At 45.5% G+C, this 17,656-nt stretch overlaps 8 protein-coding genes across 8 annotated transcripts; 4 read left to right on the top strand and 4 right to left on the bottom strand.

Moving 5' to 3' along the window:
• Positions 1 to 283: 283 nt before the first annotated feature.
• Positions 284 to 752, bottom strand: N7508_000574 (uncharacterized protein; the record flags this gene model as incomplete). Its single annotated transcript, XM_058458659.1, has 2 exons — positions 284 to 529; positions 717 to 752. 2 exons carry the CDS (start codon positions 750 to 752, stop codon positions 284 to 286), a joined length of 282 nt encoding a protein of 93 aa, XP_058324881.1.
• A 764-nt stretch (positions 753 to 1,516) lies between these two features.
• N7508_000573 (uncharacterized protein) lies at positions 1,517 to 1,935 on the bottom strand (the record flags this gene model as incomplete). The annotated part of the gene is made up of 2 exons (XM_058458658.1): positions 1,517 to 1,751; positions 1,868 to 1,935. The coding sequence occupies 2 exons, from the start codon at positions 1,933 to 1,935 to the stop codon at positions 1,517 to 1,519; spliced, it is 303 nt and encodes a 100-aa protein (XP_058324880.1).
• A 136-nt stretch (positions 1,936 to 2,071) lies between these two features.
• Positions 2,072 to 3,721, top strand: N7508_000572 (NAD(P)/FAD-dependent oxidoreductase; the record flags this gene model as incomplete). The annotated part of the gene is made up of 12 exons (XM_058458657.1): positions 2,072 to 2,116; positions 2,167 to 2,304; positions 2,355 to 2,529; positions 2,588 to 2,753; positions 2,804 to 2,873; positions 2,928 to 2,962; positions 3,023 to 3,158; positions 3,210 to 3,242; positions 3,290 to 3,348; positions 3,400 to 3,436; positions 3,493 to 3,637; positions 3,687 to 3,721. The coding sequence occupies 12 exons, from the start codon at positions 2,072 to 2,074 to the stop codon at positions 3,719 to 3,721; spliced, it is 1,074 nt and encodes a 357-aa protein (XP_058324879.1).
• Positions 3,722 to 3,986: 265 nt separating this feature from the next.
• On the bottom strand, positions 3,987 to 6,097 carry N7508_000571 (glycoside hydrolase family 16 protein; the record flags this gene model as incomplete). Its single annotated transcript, XM_058458656.1, has 4 exons — positions 3,987 to 4,325; positions 4,390 to 4,849; positions 4,905 to 5,129; positions 6,015 to 6,097. The coding sequence occupies 4 exons, from the start codon at positions 6,095 to 6,097 to the stop codon at positions 3,987 to 3,989; spliced, it is 1,107 nt and encodes a 368-aa protein (XP_058324878.1).
• Positions 6,098 to 6,644: 547 nt separating this feature from the next.
• On the bottom strand, positions 6,645 to 10,406 carry N7508_000570 (uncharacterized protein; the record flags this gene model as incomplete). The annotated part of the gene is made up of 8 exons (XM_058458655.1): positions 6,645 to 6,914; positions 6,982 to 7,362; positions 7,415 to 8,065; positions 8,125 to 8,829; positions 8,894 to 9,238; positions 9,295 to 9,455; positions 9,564 to 9,954; positions 10,191 to 10,406. 8 exons carry the CDS (start codon positions 10,404 to 10,406, stop codon positions 6,645 to 6,647), a joined length of 3,120 nt encoding a protein of 1,039 aa, XP_058324877.1.
• Positions 10,407 to 12,249: 1,843 nt separating this feature from the next.
• On the top strand, positions 12,250 to 12,525 carry N7508_000569 (uncharacterized protein; the record flags this gene model as incomplete). Its single annotated transcript, XM_058458654.1, has 1 exon — positions 12,250 to 12,525. The coding sequence occupies one exon, from the start codon at positions 12,250 to 12,252 to the stop codon at positions 12,523 to 12,525; it is 276 nt and encodes a 91-aa protein (XP_058324876.1).
• Positions 12,526 to 14,464: 1,939 nt separating this feature from the next.
• N7508_000568 (uncharacterized protein) lies at positions 14,465 to 14,951 on the top strand (the record flags this gene model as incomplete). Its single annotated transcript, XM_058458653.1, has 3 exons — positions 14,465 to 14,726; positions 14,788 to 14,861; positions 14,922 to 14,951. 3 exons carry the CDS (start codon positions 14,465 to 14,467, stop codon positions 14,949 to 14,951), a joined length of 366 nt encoding a protein of 121 aa, XP_058324875.1.
• Positions 14,952 to 17,048: 2,097 nt separating this feature from the next.
• On the top strand, positions 17,049 to 17,544 carry N7508_000567 (hydrophobin family protein; the record flags this gene model as incomplete). The annotated part of the gene is made up of 3 exons (XM_058458652.1): positions 17,049 to 17,334; positions 17,390 to 17,463; positions 17,524 to 17,544. 3 exons carry the CDS (start codon positions 17,049 to 17,051, stop codon positions 17,542 to 17,544), a joined length of 381 nt encoding a protein of 126 aa, XP_058324874.1.
• Positions 17,545 to 17,656: the final 112 nt, after the last annotated feature.

Below are 17,656 nucleotides of genomic sequence, written 5' to 3'. Positions count from 1 at the left end.
GCTCGTACTCTAGAAGAATGGTTGTTTATTCTAGGACTGCCTTGCCTCGCAGAACAAACGTGCAGGAAGACTCCGAATCCTTGAGTTTGAATTATCTTGGGAACCATACACATGGCTAGGCTAAATCTATTTCATTTTCATCAGGTTGAAATCTTTAAGTTGAGGTGCGCGTCACACGCAACATTCTACCTTTCCTTTTTATTGCTCAACAAATTGAGAGCTCCGCCAAAAAGGGGCTATCACTGAATCAGTAAAACCAAACCATAACATCTGTTATTACATATCAGGCCTCATCTTCCTGGCGAACTGGCTCGCCTTTATCTTGGAGATGACTGTGGCACGTCTCTTTCGGGGCCTGGATTGGGTCATTCGCGTCCTCGCAGACATTACTGGAACTAGGAACGGCACAGAACGGATGAGATATATTGGACCTTTGTGGGTGCTTAGTGCCAATGCTTTGCTGGGATATTTCCGATGACTTGTGGGCCGACTTGAGAGCGAAGTCTCCGGAATCGAAGTATGTCCGGTGCTGCCTTGATTATTAGAACTGAGTGGTCTTGTTTGTATGTCTGGGTCTCAGACTCTTGATTCCTCGGGGAACATCTTTTCCCTCATAGGGATAACCCCATACCGACTCGCTATCTAAGAAATTTCTATCAGTGAGCACCTTCAGAGTAAAACAAACAATACTTCCGAAAAATAAGCTGGTGTCTTACTTTGCTTTTCGCCAGTTTCTTCTGCTGCTCAGACATTTTGAAATGAATGTTATATATAAGTTAATAGATCTAATAAGTGCCATCGTCTCTTGTTAAAAAGGCCGCCTCCACCATAAACAATGCATGACCTCATTTCGCCCTTTGTGACTCACCGTTTCATTTCATTACACTTTGAGCGATATTGTGGCGAAATGAAATGTGTTCCGTGGCTGTGGGCAGGCACTCTCACAGGTTCTGTTTGAATGTACGTGTCACGCTTTCTGGTGGCGTTCGACATCTATGAATGCTAGTTTCCCAGGCTTATGAAAGCTCTATGATGTTTCTGGCATCACGCCGAGATACTGCCTTGATACGTTATCTGTAAATTGATCCAAACACTCTTTAGATAGAAAAAAAACATCAAGACCTCATAACAAAAAAGTGGAGCGACTAAATTAAAAGTACAAAAAAAAAGATCCGGTTGGGCGGAGTCGAACCGCCGACTTCAAGATGAATGTTAACAATTACAGTCTTGCGCTCTAAACCAACTGAACTACAACCGGATGTGATTGGTCAACTCTTTTGAAAAGGATTATTATTTGCAGTACGACTCTAAGAAGAGTGAGTGCGAAGATATCTTCGAGTCACCACCATGTTTATCTTTATCCGGTGATCGGGGAGCGCTATATGTTCTGACAATAATAATATATTTGCCTCTGAAGAATTAAAATGTGAAAAGACTCCTTAATTTGTTGATTCATTACCACCAACGATAACCGACAAAAAGATATATAGTTCAGACGCTTATCGTAGACGAGAGTTTAGCGATGTCCAGGTAAATCATACTCCAAATGCGAAATAACCTGATTGGCATCACCCATTGGCATTTCCTCTACCCAATGTCGCACATTCCTTTCCATTGCCAACTGCAACATCTCCTCGATCTGCTTCCGTGCTTCGATATTGCCCCAGGCGATCGACTTTTCTCCAGCAATCAAGTCCGAGGCGAAAATCGCCGGAAGTGCATCATCTGGCAACCACTTGGACAAATCAACCCTTCGAACCAAGTAACGGGATATATTGACGAATTAGCATGTCAGGAGAGGAAACAGTACCGATGATTAGATCGAGACTGCGAGCATGACATTGATCTCACTACTTTTCAAGCTTACCCGGAGAAGGTCTTCCACTTCAAGTCGTCGACAAAGAGGTAGTCCTTAATATAAGTGCCTCTTTCCATTCCTGTGACGTAAGTCCAAAAGAAGTTCTCAAGATCCTCGTAACTCCGGAAGATGAACTCCTCACTTTATGTGGCGTATATCATCTGGCTGATGGCTTCGATATGATAGAACGATATATTTGAAAACTTGCGCGTGATGGAGGATACAGCGTCCAGCTTCCGCGATTTGCAATTCATCAAGGTGTGTTATCAAGTGATTTGTCAGAAGATTTTTGTTAACAGCAAACATAGGATAGCAAGGATGATTTTGAGCGAGCCAAGGAGCTGGGTCCAGAATGGGCCAAAAAATACCACCTATTTGACAAATTCAAGGATGGTGCTACAAATGGGTTCCTCGATGCGGGCTCTGGGATCACACTTGCTGACAAGGTGAAGTCACAACACCCTCGTTATCAGGGACTTCTAACTTTTTGAAATAGGCTTGTGTGTACGCTCGCCACTTGTGTGAAAAGGCAGGTGTCAAGTTTATCCTGGGTCGACCTCAGGGGGAACTTCAAGAGTTGATCAGCGAGAACCAAGGCACTAGCAAGCGAGTAACGGGCATAAAAACGCGCGATGGATTGATTCACTCAGCTGATGTCGTTGTTGTTGCTTGTCAGTTCAAGTCTCAGTTCGTACGAGGAAGTAATATCTAGCTAACAATCGAGTTTAGGTGGTCCTTGGACCTCGGCCGTTCTCTCGGAAGCGCATCGTTCTGTCGAAGCCACGATGGGAACAGTCATGTTTATTGGTATACCGGAGGACCGAAAAGATCTTAGGGAAAAGTTTCATCCAGACAATATCCCTGTGTGGCGGTTCATCCAGGGCGTTGGTGATGGGTAAGTCGATCATACACTGGATCTGAGCTCTAAGTAACCAGTATTTTCAGGGCTTACGAGGGAGGTGGATTCCCTATTACCCGAGAAGGTAGATTGAAGTTCGGATTCCGGGCTCGAAAGGTCATTATTTTCTTTTTCATCCTCTGCATCTTTGACTTACTTTTTCATTAATAGTTCACCAACTTCCGACCCCATCCAACGGAAGAAATGTGGGTTTTTTAATAGGAAAACATACTCTAAGTTCCAAAACTTCTGCTGATTGACTTCAGTTGTATCTCAACTCCGCGCACAAAATACAGCCCCGAGCCCATAGACACCGTGCCTCTTTATGGTCTCAATCTCATGAAGCAAGTTATCGGTAGATTGTTTCCAGAGTTGAGGGATATCGGTTTCACTGACAGCCGGGTTTGTTCTTTCATTATCATTTGAAACCACGATTTACTGACGAAAGCTTAGCTATGCTGGTACACAGATAGCATTGACAATGAGGTAAGTAGCCAACATTCCATGTCAATCAAGATGCTGAGAGATGATAGTTCGTGATTGACTACGTTCCTGGATACTCTGACTCGCTTTTCATCTGTACTGGTGGTTCGTAAGTAATTTGCCTCCGATGCGGAAACATCTTCTAAGCTTAGGCTTATAGTGGTCATGGTTTTAAGTTCCTTCCAGTTCTCGGAAAAGTCAGTACTGTGTTGCTTCCAGTGGAATGTCAATCTCAGGCTAAATTCTATTGCAGTATGTCAAAAATCAACTAGAGAAAGTCCCCAATAGGTTCACGCCAATTTGGAAATGGCGCACTGTTGAGGAAGGTAAGAATTGCAATGGTCTGGAAGAAGGTGAGGCCGGTCCTCGTGAGATGGCGAAACTGAAGATGGCGAAGCGTAAGTGATACTATGATGTCTTTTGAACCCAGCTAACAATGGCCCGTAGCTCAAGATTTCCAATTTTCTGTTAAGGAAGGTTGACTTTCAGACAGTCTTTCGCAGTAAAGGTCTCATCTATAAGCCTGGAATGCGGCAGCTTGCTGTCACGTCGACGGGTTTGTTCACTGGCCAGGTTGACGAGATATCTGCTCAAAATAATACATCTTGAAACTTATATCAAGTTCCCGTATAACGACGGAAATTATTCGTATGACATTCGTCCCTAAGAATCCAAGCTAATCTAATATAAAAAGATACAAAAAGACGCTAAAATAGCAGAAAGGGTTGAAAGCCCAGCGCCACAAGATCAAGTAGCTTGGTAGACCTTGAAACTGCTGAACTCCCAGTAAGCGGTACTGAACTTATCAGCATTGTCCCGCACATATGTCTCACAGGTACCAGAGCAACTACTTTGATCAGTATAGTACGTGGTTGCACCAGCCCAATCACCGCAAAGATCGATATTAGCGATGATGCTCTGGTTCTTGAAATGAGATCCCATATCGCAATCCGTATTAGGGAAGTCTGCAAAGGCTTCACCCCAGGTCGATGGGTCAGGACTGCTTGAGGTCACATCGGATGGGATACTGGAACGAGCCCATTGCCAAACTCGGATCCCGGCATCACGAAGTTCCATCGCATAGACCTAGTAAGACAATATATCAGTACGATGGATGAAACGAGTGTGGGTATACAGAATTGTGACTTACTCCGCCTCCGTTTGAGTTGAACTCAGGCCCATAGGTGCTTTCAGTTCCTTTCACGCCACAGCCCGAATAATCGTTCGCCTCGTAGTAACAATTCTTGTTCTGCACTGTGCCGTATTCTTTGCGCTTGACGCCCATTGAACACCCTTCAGATGTGTGGAGAGTGGCTTGGTTCCCATAAACACCTTTATTGGCAGCTTCCACGACATCGATTTCTCCATGTGCAGGCCAGTTGTCGGGGTCTGTGAGCCATAATGCAGGCCATGTTCCACAACCGTATGGAGTGTGCAGAATGTCAAAGATGAAAAGACCATCGGCATATGTGTTGTTAGATGTAATTCTCACAGATTGGCGCCCACTGGCAGCTTCTGTTCCATTATAAGTCGTGTCAACTCTGAGAATGGCAGATGTGCTATCAGCGTATGTGAGATTGAGCCACTCGGCGTTGGCCCGGCTAATGTATCTAGATAGAAAGTCAGCACAAAATTCCATGCCTCACATATTGATAACAAACGTACTGAACAAATCCATTTGCCGGATCAGCGTCGGTATAATATTCAAAGTTGTCGAAGAAGGATGACCCCGAGTAGGTGTCTACCAGGCTGTAGTCCAAGGAGGAGTAGTTGGGATATCGGTTGGCTCGCACGCCTAGAACAGCTCCAACGATAACGGCAACAATCACAATGATTATTCCGACCGCGAGAAAGATTTTGTTCTTCAAGGACCATCCTCGAGGATCCCATCTAGAGTATTGGTCTCCAACTTCTTCACCCCACGGTCTATATGCGGGTGGTTGGCTGGCCCTTGAAAATCCTGATGGCGGTATTTGAGCTTCCGATTGAAACCGCCCGTGGTCATTCTGGGCATAATGGTCAAGCATTGTGGTTGTGGATTATGAGCGGGTCAGTTTGATAGTATAGCTAGCTGTGCGAAACAACGACAAGCACTACCCTATTAACTAGAGTCAATCGAGCACGAAAAGAAAAGACTGATTACACAAAAACAAGCCACAGCTCAAGCTTAGTGAGAAAAAATTCGACGCCCTAAAAAAAGAATGCGTTTGCCAGCAGGCTTGGGATGACAGGATCCGCGGCTAAAGAAGCAGGCCACGCGTTGGATAAGTGGGGCTTGCGCTCAGGGCCGCGCCCACTCGATGGCGATATCTCTAAGGGACAATGCAGATTCCTACCGACCCTGATTTGTTTTCCGCCTCTTGCTTTCTTATTTGTGTGTTTTCCCCGATCGCTAAGGTTAAGTCACCATTCCACAAGTACGCCCAATTTCGTGCAGTAGTATCTCTCCTCCAATGAAGATGGTGTCCAAAAATTGTTCTTACAGCAAACAGGGTCCAACAAAAAAAAAAAAAAAAAAAAATACAACAGTAAGGATTCGCTAGTGGTCACCCACCTAACTACTAACTTACCGGCGTGTGGCTTAAGTACGGCTGAGCGGACGGGAAGCCCTGTTCTCCACACCCTGTGGTCGTATGTAGCAGTAATGGGCGCTATGTACCAATTGTGGTGGCCGCTTTACTATCATGCGACTGGGGATGACAAGGTTGAGTGCGCAACAGGCTGGATTAGAAGCTAAATGAGAAATAAACTTCGTTGCACGAGTGCTATACTGACCTTCCGATTACTTTAGCCGACATGGCTACTAAGTTAACTTCCTCCATTGGCGTAGGTTTATCATATTCCGGGCCCTCTGCCATTGTGTTCCTTTACTATGTCCTCGGCATAGTCCAGTTGCACAGGATCAAGCTGAGCTACAGGCTGTGAAGATTGTATGCAAGACAAACTTGTCTTCAAAAAAGGTCGATTTTTTGAAGAGCTCCGATGCCGCAGCGGGCTTAAGATGGTCCGTGTATTGGACGTTCTTTTGTTTGAAGAACTGCTAAAAGTGCAATTGAACTACTCACATTTTTTGTCTGCCAACTTCCAATCCGATCACATATTGCTGATTATTTAAGAATTTTGATCACAAGGCCAAAGAGCGCCATGACTAAAGAAACCCTTCTCAAGTCAATATCTGAGCCCTTTGCCGATAAATGGATTCACTAGGTATCTAATGGATCAAAGCAGATGAAATGATCATGCCTGGTATGTTTTGGGCCAATGCCAAGGGTTTTGTATAATAGTTCTGAGCTGGTTACCCTCGTGTCGCAATTCCCATTGACTCTTTATCTTGCCTGTTATTCTCACGCTCCTTTTACATTGGCCTGAATATCAAAAAAAAAAAAAAAAAAAAAAAAAAAGAATTTATGGAAGTCTTGACCCCCGGGACAACCACCCCACGATACGGTCAGCGTTGTATGTCCCTATGAGAACAAGAGAGACTATCACCACAGTGAAAGGCATGGCCACCTGCCAAAACAATGCCTGGCTCAACTCCATGTCCCGAATATCTGATGTGTTCATGCCCAAATAGCTGGTCACAAAGGAAAGAGGAAGGAATATTGCCGAGACGATAGTGAAGATGAGAATGGCTTTGCCATGGTCTTCTTGCATAATGTCAACACGTTGAACAACCTAGGCGATTCAGAGAGCCTGATCAGTACAATGCAGTTATTGCGGATGAAGAAGAAAGACCATGTACCTGTCGTTCCAAAAGTGCAACGCGCTGAGTCAACTCATCACATAATGCCACCTTGTCTTGAAGATCAGTTTGCATATTGTTGAGAATTTTGGAAATTGCTTTGTCGACCACTGAATGCTTCCCTTGATTGACAGCATACAATGAATGGAAAAGACTCTGATTACCGAAGTAATGGCTATCGTCGTCCGACTCACTTCCATCTGAATCATATTTGATTGAATCATATCCAACCGACCCGTTTCCAACCGATTCATTTCCAAGCAGGACGTCCATCAAGCCGAGTTGGTCGCGGATGTTATCAGTGATGATAACGAGTTCCTCTTTCAGGAGGTTCATCTCTATCAGCAAACTTTTCCTCGGTTTATTTCGGGCTTCAAGTTGCTAAGTAATGTTCAGGTTAGATGAGTGTGGGACTAACTGATATCAGACTTACTAGCTGGGTTGTGCGTGTTGCGTATATGTCCACCACATCCAATGTACGCATTTGGTTGCTGGTTGAATGCCCCTGGATGATAGATTTCATGACAAGAGCAATTATTTGTCCAGAGTCTATGATGCCGTAGCCCTGCTCAATGCCGTCCTCCGAACAAAGTATTGCGCCGCATTCGTGCTGCGCTTGATGGAGATCTGACAAGATCCGATTTATACTAATCTTGACGTCATTCAAGAAATCGGCTTCTTGGAAATCAGGTCCTGCTGTATTCTTTGGTGCTGCTGTGGTTTTTGTCAAGTTTATTTCTTCATCAGATGATGCAGCATCGCTCATGTTATCTGTTTCGTCGGGTGCCAATTTGCTGCCTTTCAATTTTGAGGACGATGAAGTGCCAATGTGAGAATTGTGGCACTTGGATGTCTTGGAGTGCTCATATGCTTCCGTAAGCTTAGATGCCTGCGATGATATCTGGATAACAAGTACCAAGATCCGGGAAAATGCGCTCGCCATGGAACGTGTAATATAGCGGCACTCGGTACTGGGGATTCCATTTTGTAGCGCCTGTATCATATTTTTGACTTTAAGCAGCGGCAAAGAGAGAATATCGTAATGAAATGAGAAAAGTGGGTCGGAAAAAGGGATTCGAAATGACTGGTGTATGTTATTAGAATGGGACTACACAATTTCTGTCAGCCTAACAGAGAACTCACATGAACAACGAGAAGAATTGCAGCACAAAGCTTTCGCTTGACCAGGCAATCGTAGTCTTCGTCAATGAAACACCCTACAATCCCACTGACATGATGAAAAAATGATGAAGCAAGCTTGAAAATATGCGTGTTGACGTGATGATTGTTCAAGAGCCCAACGAGCTCAGTCTCAATGTCTGCTTTTGTCTTCTGGCATAAGTCATTGTAGAATTTGGCAATCTTACGAGAAGGTACAAAGAGAAGTTCATAATGCATGTGGGCCGCCAAAGCTTTCATCTGATGTGAAGACGCCAGGCCATGCACTGAAGTTCTTTCTGGTTGACCGAGGCTTTTCCGTGCCGTACTCGGCTTTAAATCCCGACGGTTGAGTACATCTTTCATGGGGTTTGCATTGCAAATCTCTTGTTTGATTGGCCATCTGAGGATGGGCTGGGTAGTTCTCCCTGCTGAGGGTTGACCATCGACTTCTTCTTTCGCAACGTGGAATTCCGAATGATGTGTGTGGGCGCTTTCAACCTCAACCGCACATTCTACCGCTTCAAGTACCTGTTCGGGGGGAACGTAGTGCGGGCTTTCATCATTGTAAGGCACCACACGCGAAGCATTGAATCTGGTTTCCTTGGCGCGGAAACGCCTTGTATGGTCACAGAGAATCTTTTGGTCAAGGTCCGTGAGCTTGTAGGGAATGATGAGATCCTTGCCCGCCTATGAAAAATGACTCTAATCAGTATTCTTTGTCAAGATGTAAGTAGTATCGGGACAATCCTACCCCCGACCGGAAGGGACCCCATTGGAAGGGTAATCCATACGCATCCATTGTCTGTGAACTCAAAATTTTCACATTAAGTCTTGTTCCTTCGAAGTTGTCCGAAAATTCCCCTGAATAATCCCCTTCCAGCGCAATGGCAAGCGGAGCTAGCTCCAATGATTCAGGATCCTCGGGTTGAACTAAGATGCACAATGGCTCATCACCCGGATGGGATTGTAATACCGACTCCCAGTTGTGCCCCTCAATGCGACTGCCATCACTTTGAAGTCTGTATACGAGGTTACCAACTGAAATCGAGCCATTGAAAGCTTCAGAAAGTGTGTATGAAACTTGGTGTATGAATTTCTGTATTGTTAGATCACTACCACGATACGGCCAGGGAACGCAACAGAAATACTTACAAACCACACTTCGCATTTAGTGCGGCTGAGACAGAAGAAAAATCCTGAACCCCAGATCAATCTGATCATGGAGGGAGAAGCCGCCTTTCCAATCATTGATGTAGTAATGTACGATGTTTTGGCATTATAGAGGGCTGTTGGTGAGCATGTTGCTATGAATTCTAGGGGTTTGTTAGCCGACGAAATGGTGCATCATAAGGGGTGTTTCTCTATGTCGCTTCTTCGAGGCTAGACAGAAACCCACCAGAGGGATATTCAAAGCGACATACTATGACCCATGGTCAATATCCAAAGCCGTGGAACATGAAGGGCTTCATGGATGTTACCATCATACAAATTCCGGATGGCTTGTTGGTCTTCTCGGGCCACAGATGAATCAAGATGATAGGCTGATTGAACCAAGGGCTGAACCCAATGAGATTTTGAGCTTGAAGATACCCCTCTCTGCTGCAACCGCTGTAGCAGAAAGTATGGCATTGCCAAGAAAGTGAATTTGATTCCGCTCGGATGGTCTTCAAAGTCTCGGATGACAAGTCCGGTCCGTAGCCGTTTGCCCTGGTAGGACCGCTCTTCCAGAGAATTTGATATGAAATCAACAAGCTCGGAGCAGCTTGCATACGGCGTCTGACTTTCAGTTCCGTATGCCCGTAAAGCGCGTTTCTGTCACGTAGAGGCGTAAATGTCAGTCTCTTTCAACCCGCATATAGAGAAGATGAATTTCATTTACGATGAAGGTCTCAAGCTCGATCTCCTGACTAGACAAATGACTAAAGAGCCATATAACTGTCAGTCTCATAAGTGCAACGTTGATCGCATTGGGGTCTTTACGTCCATCGAAGTAGCTCCGGCTTTCGAATCTCATTTGCCAGATCGATGCTTTCAGTTCGCAAACATACCCCTCCAATATCATCGGGAGGTATCTTTATATCCGTAACAGCTTCTATTGAAAAGGCGTCTTCGATATACGAAGTCCCATTTTTGAATTTCTGAGGGTTATCGAGAGGAAGCACCGAGTCGAGGCCCGAGGAGTCTGTTTTTCGTACAAAAATGGACCTTTTGTTCAATTTCCGAAAGTCGAAAGCTAGAGGCGCCATATCTTCATCTCCGATCATAGATAGCTTGTATTTGAAAGATCTAAAAATTGTACCAAAAGCGCAAGCGGAAAAGATGCTCTTTGAACGACCTCGGTTCACAGCGGGGTCATCCATTCAATCACGTGTGCAGGTGCAGACTACGCCTAACTGGGAAAGTTGAGCATTCATAGAGCTAGTTGAAATTGACTGACTATCGTGAACCGGGGGAATACACAGTACATACGCTTAAGCATTAGATCAAACATGACACTCATTCCAACCGTGGGCCTTGAATAATGTAACCACAGAAATCTGATCACGACACGAGGATCTAGCTAGGCTGGGCAGCAACTTTCGATATCTCAGGTCTTGCTGTGAACTATGCCCTGATAATTTGTGACGGCAGTATCGTGCTCTTACATCAATCTGCGTTCCTTATGTCCTTCCCCTAAACCCAATAATCCTACGGTTGAAAGAATTCTGTTCGCAGCATCAAATTGATAACACAGATCACACCTCCCTTCAGCGGACATGTGATTTCTCATGGGGCTTTATTTGCTTTTTTTATCCTTACGCACAATAATTTGGGTGAACCATTTCATCTCCCTCCGTTTAGCTTCACCTAAACGCCGAGTATGCTCGAATAGCTCGGTTTGAAAATCCTCACTGATCGTTTCCATGATTATTAAGTAATTTTTGTCCTCCTAAAAGTATTGTCAATGACCAATTCCTACCAAATCATTGAGACGGGGTATACAAGAAAAGGTATGCCTACCTCATCCCATTTCCAGCGCAGTCGATATTTAGCTAAGGTTTTCGGATCCAGGTAAATGCGATTGACTCTGAGCCATATGAGCTCGCTGGGACCTTCAAGACGAAGCTGATCCTGTTGATCAATTATCGTTTGGGTGTGGTCCAGAGTATACCCGGCAGCGGTAAACTCTTTCATAACAGCGTCATTTAACTCAGTATTCTCGTCTGTAGCCATATTCGGGATCAAGTTCTAGCAAAGGATATGTGATCTGACATGAAACAAATTTCAGAATGAAAATGCTGTCCATGGGTGTCACGGAAATATAAGCAAAAGTAAGATGTGTCAGCCCTAGTTTCGGGGGGAGGGGCTGTATTTTACTCACAGGACGTGGACCTTGGCATCCATACCCCGCCCAGTTAGACTTAAAAATATCGAAGAGAGCTTCTTTTATTAGCATTATATCCGGTCCTTATGGAAGAAAAAGTGACTTACTTCAGCAAGCAACCTCCTGGAAATATGACCATAAAGACTCCCGTCATCGGGGTTAGAGTTGTCATAGGGCAGAGCAAATTCCCAATTAGGGCTAGCCTACTGCCATCCAGTACCGCATTGTCTTGTCGCTTTCGAAAACCTCGGCCATTCTGCTGGTGTTGAAGTCGACGCCGAGTAAGACCTTCCATAGCAGTTGTGCTGTCACCGCTGGTATAGTTGTCAGTTGGTCGATATTCGCAATGTTGAGGATAGCTTTCTGGTGCGAATTGCCCGATCTGTGGCTAAACTCCCCCGAGCGATGTGCCGGAGAGGTCATTATACACTAAGAAACCGGGTCCAAATTCACTCAACACCTCATCTTATCTGGAACAGGGAGCCCTATTCTACCCAATCGCAGTCTTCAACATCCTCACAGAGATTATTATTGTTGTCTCGTCATTTATTATGATGCGGAATGTCCAGATAGCTTGGCCTAAACGGGTGAAGATCCTCTACTCCTTCTCTTTGCGCCTAAGGTAGTTTAGCACAAACTCTAGGGATTTCTCCTTCGAATTCAATAACTCACTGACTAACTCATTAAATTGATCTGACAATTATATAGGGGACATTGTCAATTGGAAAACAATCGGCCAGACAATGATACTCACAGCCATCATAATCGCCTGCGTCCCTACCCTCTACCACATCTTCGCCGGCCTGCACTCTAGCCTAACCACAACCCAGATCGCCGACGGGATCGGGCTCGAGCTTCCGCAGACCAAGGCCAGCGGGTGTATCAACCAATCCTCCTCGGGAGCAAGCCAGTCGCGGTCGCGGTCGCGTAAACACTCGAGGAAGAATGGACGGTCAATGTTTGAAGGATGGGGAGGTGAGACCGGGGTTGTCATTGGGGTTGCGTCGGGTCGGTATTAATCAGAATGATGAGGGTGATAGGCAGTCTAGTTCAAGCAAAGGGACAGAGAGTACGCGACATTTGACGCAGGAACTCCACAGGAGGGGAGCCGTGCTGGAACGGTGGATAATACAGTGTAGGTTGAGGAGCACTATCATCGGGACCGGCTTTGAGGGCTATATACAACATGGAGTGATTGATACTATGTGCCACGAGTGCGTTGATAAGCCGATTTCTAAGAAGGAATCTACTTACGGGTGATAATATAGTCCTTAGCGAAAAGTTTTGGAAACTTAGGTCAGTATAGTTGAAAAGGGAGGAGCGTGGAAGCCGATCGTAGTCTAGTACTACGGAGATAGCCTGTTGCCTTTTATCACCACCCTGAATAGTCCCGCATCCTCCCTAGAGGACACTCGCGGCCACCTGCAGCGTTAAATTACAACAGCCAACCGTCGAAGTCAAATGCTTATTCCAGCCATCGTTAAGGGTTTAGGAGATAACGGACGGAGACAGTCTATAGATAACTTCTTTTCAATAAGTCTGCCGTCTGTTGTTTACAGTGTTCTTGATCCAAACGTCAATGCTGAAACAGCCCTATCAGGATGTCCTGCACAGAACTACTATGCCCGATATATATCCGCTAGTGTCTCACTGCCCATAAAAGAAATATCGAGTTTGCTACGCTCATAACTAGTCGCATGGACTCTAAACTCAAAACAAAGCACATTACTATTCCATTCACCTCGAATTTTCTGCTAATCAATCCGTTATACGCGTAATTGACTAAGATTACATCCATTTCGATGAGACTTCGGTAATTGTGAGTGGGATGTCTGCAGTTAAGACAGTAGTTGCCCAGACCATTCAGGGCTCAGAAAAAAAAAATGGAGTTACTTTTCTTGGCGCGTGGCCCTTAAGCTCTGGTAGCTTGTCTTGTTACATAGATCCGCTTGCGGTTGCTCCCGATGTCCAAAGAAATTGATCACCAAGTTGAGCTCCACCACACGGACTATCTTGTCTTGGTTTGAACACGTAATGATTGGCTAAGGCTGTTTTTCTGAGATCTCGTGAAGAATGCGTACGCCACTGTGGAATGTGAGTTCATCTAATGACTTGTAGAGGAAGACTTGGACTTCGTTAGAAGGACAAACTCTGAATGTAAGCCGAAACTATAAAATCGCGCATATAGTTACTGTGTCAAGTGGACCCTTACTTGGAGTCTTCATCCAGAGCTACAAAGTAAGTTGTATACAGATGCAACAGTCATTCTTTAAGGGTCAGGTCCGCGGCAAATGCAGGTACTGACGTCATGATTAGTCAGTAAACTAGAACCGGCGACAGTCTAAGAGGGTCCTACAGAGCTGAAAACTTATATCCGGGCCAGGTTAGATAATCTTAGTCCTCACACTTTGACTAAGTTGACATTGTTGCTGTCCAATGTGTTGAAACTGCGTCATGATCATCAAAATCTTCACCCCAGATACCCCTTCGGACGCTATATTAGGCCAAACTTAATAAACAATAGTTGGCTGGTGCAGGTGGAGACTCAGGAGTACTATATGGTACCTTGTGGTCCAAAGGACAGAGAACGTTACATCTAGACCTGGAAATAGTGGGCCATTTGATCGATCGAGTACACAGATTGGCCAATGCTCAAACACTGTCCTTAAATTTCCAATGGTCCAAAAGCAGTCCCCATCATACTCATCCAAAAGCGGAAGTCAGTGCTGCAAAATCGGACAGCAGAAATTTTCTAGACACACTCCAATGGGAATATGTAACATTTCGTCTCTGATGAAAACAGACAAGACTCCATCTAGACCTGATCAAAGCGGCATCGGGTCTCCAGGTCGAAATCATATAAAGCTGTTACTGAATTCTGGATGTCTTTTCCAGATCAACCCAAATCAATTCATCCTTTACTTCTACATCTCACCACACTTCAATCAAACCTTCAAAATGAAGTTCATCGGAACCGCTGCCTTCGCCCTCTCCATGGCCTCCGTTGTCATTGGCGCCAAGCTCTCTGACTCTGCCGCCATGAGCGACGCCAAGAGCCAGTGCACCACCGGCGATATCTCCTGCTGCAACTCCAAGGAGGAGACCGAGGCCGATGGTATTCTCGGAAACCTCCTCGCTGGTGGTCTCCTCAACGGCCTGCTCGGCAACTCCAACTCTGCCTGCGCTAAGACCAGCCTCCTCGACGACCTGAACATCCTTTGTATGTTATTGCTACAGACGATACAACAAAACAAGGAACGAGATACTAACGTCTGCCATAGCCTCCACCAAGGACACCGACTCCGGCCCCGTCTGCAAGAACATCATCGCTTGCTGCCCCGAGGGAACCAAGGAGGTAAGTTATGCCAATAACTCCAACAAGATCTTCAAGAGCCTAACCAATGGAACCCATTAGTGCATCGCTGTCGACAACTCCGGCAAATAGATTATGACCTTGAGGAAACAAGATGTCTACAAGGACTAATTTGGGGCTTGGATTTGTTTGCTCTTTCCTTGTGGCGTCCTTGTTGGGTGGAGTGACATATAGTAGCTCCCATAAAAAAAGTAAATAGGTTAATATAATCAATTTACCTAAAATTAAAAACAAGAACCAGCAATTAGAATATGAATGCTTTTACACAATACGTAGCACGAGAAATGCGATACATATGTAACAAGCAAACAACGTCATTGGAAAGAACATTACGATATATATGTATAAACGACACGTCTTGCAACATTATGAAGGCCTTTGCTTAGACTTTCCGCACACTCAAGAGTATCCCATTGTTCTAAGTTGACATCCCTTCCCCGTGGGAAATGACCACAGAAAGGTCAAGGCTACTGAATTCTACAAGACGGATCTAAGTCAATACCATTAGACCACCGACATTAGTAGAAAGAAACCAGACAGAGAAAATTCCGCATGGTAACATGAATCATTTCTCAGAAAGCCCAACAACAGTGCCAGGAGGTGACCCTTGCCTCTTGATCAGGTGTTTGGTACACATTTTGGGCAGGTACAAAAGCTGCTTAGCTGTCGTGCCCTCAAAAGAGGCGATCTTCCGCCAAGTTCAATCATCACTACTCATTGGGACACGCGAAGTTTGCCAGCAAACTCAAATATCTAAATGTCTTGACCAGATAAGCAAGGTATACGTAATTGGGTGGTAGCGAGTAGATATTTGGAAAGCCAGAGAGGGAGAAGATCTGAATTCTGAATAGCCAAGGCCACTGTAAAGTGAGGCTAGGCCCGAACCACGTAGACGCGAAGACAGTTTGACCCAGGATGACATTTTATCACGACCTAATTGAGAGCAGGAAACGTTTAAAAGTACTAAGCATTGACCAAATTTGACTTAGTGGGCTAGCAACGCTGAGCTCGAAGTGTTCTCCGATCAGCATTCTTTGGAGCATTCTTGATCCAGCCTCAGGCTTGATAGTGGCGGGAAAGCTAGGGTGACAGCAACCGGCACATGAATGTCAATGACTCGTTTAATTTTAGAGTACCCCGTAGATGATTGTCTGTGTTTGAGCAAGCTCGATTCAAAAGTACCTTGGTCAACCCATAGTAGAAATTTGAATGCTGATCAACCCGAATCTAGGCGGGGAGTTTCATTTACTGCATTCTATCGTGGTCAAATGCCGTAGTGCCTGATCCCAAGTCTAGACGGCAATCCCTGCCTATGTAAGAGCTTGGGTTTCATGAAGAAAGCGGAGAGGGTTGTCCAGGCGCGCTCCTGGAAACTTTTTCCGGAATTTGGCGATGCGAATGTCGCAGGGGAGGTTCAGCTAAGCTACGCAGCGTCATCTCAATAATGTTTATTGGTCGGAACATTTATTTTTGGGACCGTTGCATTCGCTGAGGACTCGTTGCCCCTGGACCCGCTTCCCATTTAGGACCTTAGTCTCCGCACAAGGGGCCTTCTGGGTATCATGAACACAGTCAGATCGCCACCACTTACATAGACCATCGAGATACGGAATCGCTCATTGATGATTCATTTCGATTCTTCCGGGCTTGTGTGTGATCGAATCGTCATCTTGAAACCCTTCGCTTTTTTATCGTGTGTAGATTATGCATGTACCTGTAAAGGCGATCTAAGTATAGAAATGACCACAAACTCTAATTGATTCCAATACAGTGTAAAATCAAGCTACAGTTTTACAAAGACAGCTGACTTAGTACAATAAACTGAATATGTCTATAGAGATAGTATTGTTCTTTGTCACCGCTGTAGATCGTCTGGGAAAGCGGTAGTTGGGTTGGTCATTCCAGATTCTCGGATTGACATTCCCGGCGATCTCTGGAAATGCGTAGTATTGTACCATTTCAGTAAGAAATTACTTCGGGAGTAGCAGGAGGACCGATTCCGTATCACATTCCTTGTCTATTACAGGTATCTACGTCACAAAAAAGGACCATAGGGGTCCAACACAAACGTATAAATTACCTCTCATCATCCCGGTTGTATATTCCATCATCACACTTCACATCTCTCTCTCACTCCTATAACCAAGTTCAAACTCTCAATTCATCAAAATGCAGATGACCAGCTTCACCGCCATCCTGGCCTTGGCCATGTCCGTTGCCGCCGTCGCCCCCGTTGCCGAGAAGACCAACATGGGCCTCAGCCACTCCGCCGCCCTCGGTGGCGCCAAGGAGCAGTGCACCTCCGGCGACCTTGCCTGCTGTGACTCCAAGGAGACCATCTCCGGTGACGGTATCCTCGGTAACCTCCTCGCCAAGGGCGCCCTGAACGGCCTCCTCGGCAACGACGATGCCGCTTGCGCTAAGACCAGCGCTCTCGACGACCTCAACGTCCTGGGTATGTTCACTCCGTCCCCACTGTCCTCGCCCAGCAAATTCCTAACATCCTACAGCCCAGACCAAGGACACCAACGAGGGTCCCTCTTGCAAGAACATCATTGCTTGCTGCCCCGAGGGCTCCGGCAAGGTAAGAACACGCTTCCCCTTCCAAGTCAACACCTGAAACTAACAATACCGACCTGGATAGTGTACTGCCATCGACTCCTAAATGCGAGAAGTCTTTCAGGAAGACGCTCCTCATCCGCGTGGTCGGGGACCAAGGCTTCTTCCCAGAAAGATTCCCACTTTGCTGGTTGTTTCCACTTGGTTTTAATTGTCGC

The sequence above is a fragment of the Penicillium antarcticum genome, assembly GCF_028974205.1.
Source record: "Penicillium antarcticum strain IBT 31339 chromosome Unknown utg000001l_segment0_segment0, whole genome shotgun sequence".
Classification (NCBI taxonomy): domain Eukaryota; kingdom Fungi; phylum Ascomycota; class Eurotiomycetes; order Eurotiales; family Aspergillaceae; genus Penicillium; species Penicillium antarcticum.
The sequence above is the reverse complement of the archived record's forward strand: the minus strand, read 5'-3'. Positions and strand labels throughout refer to the sequence as shown.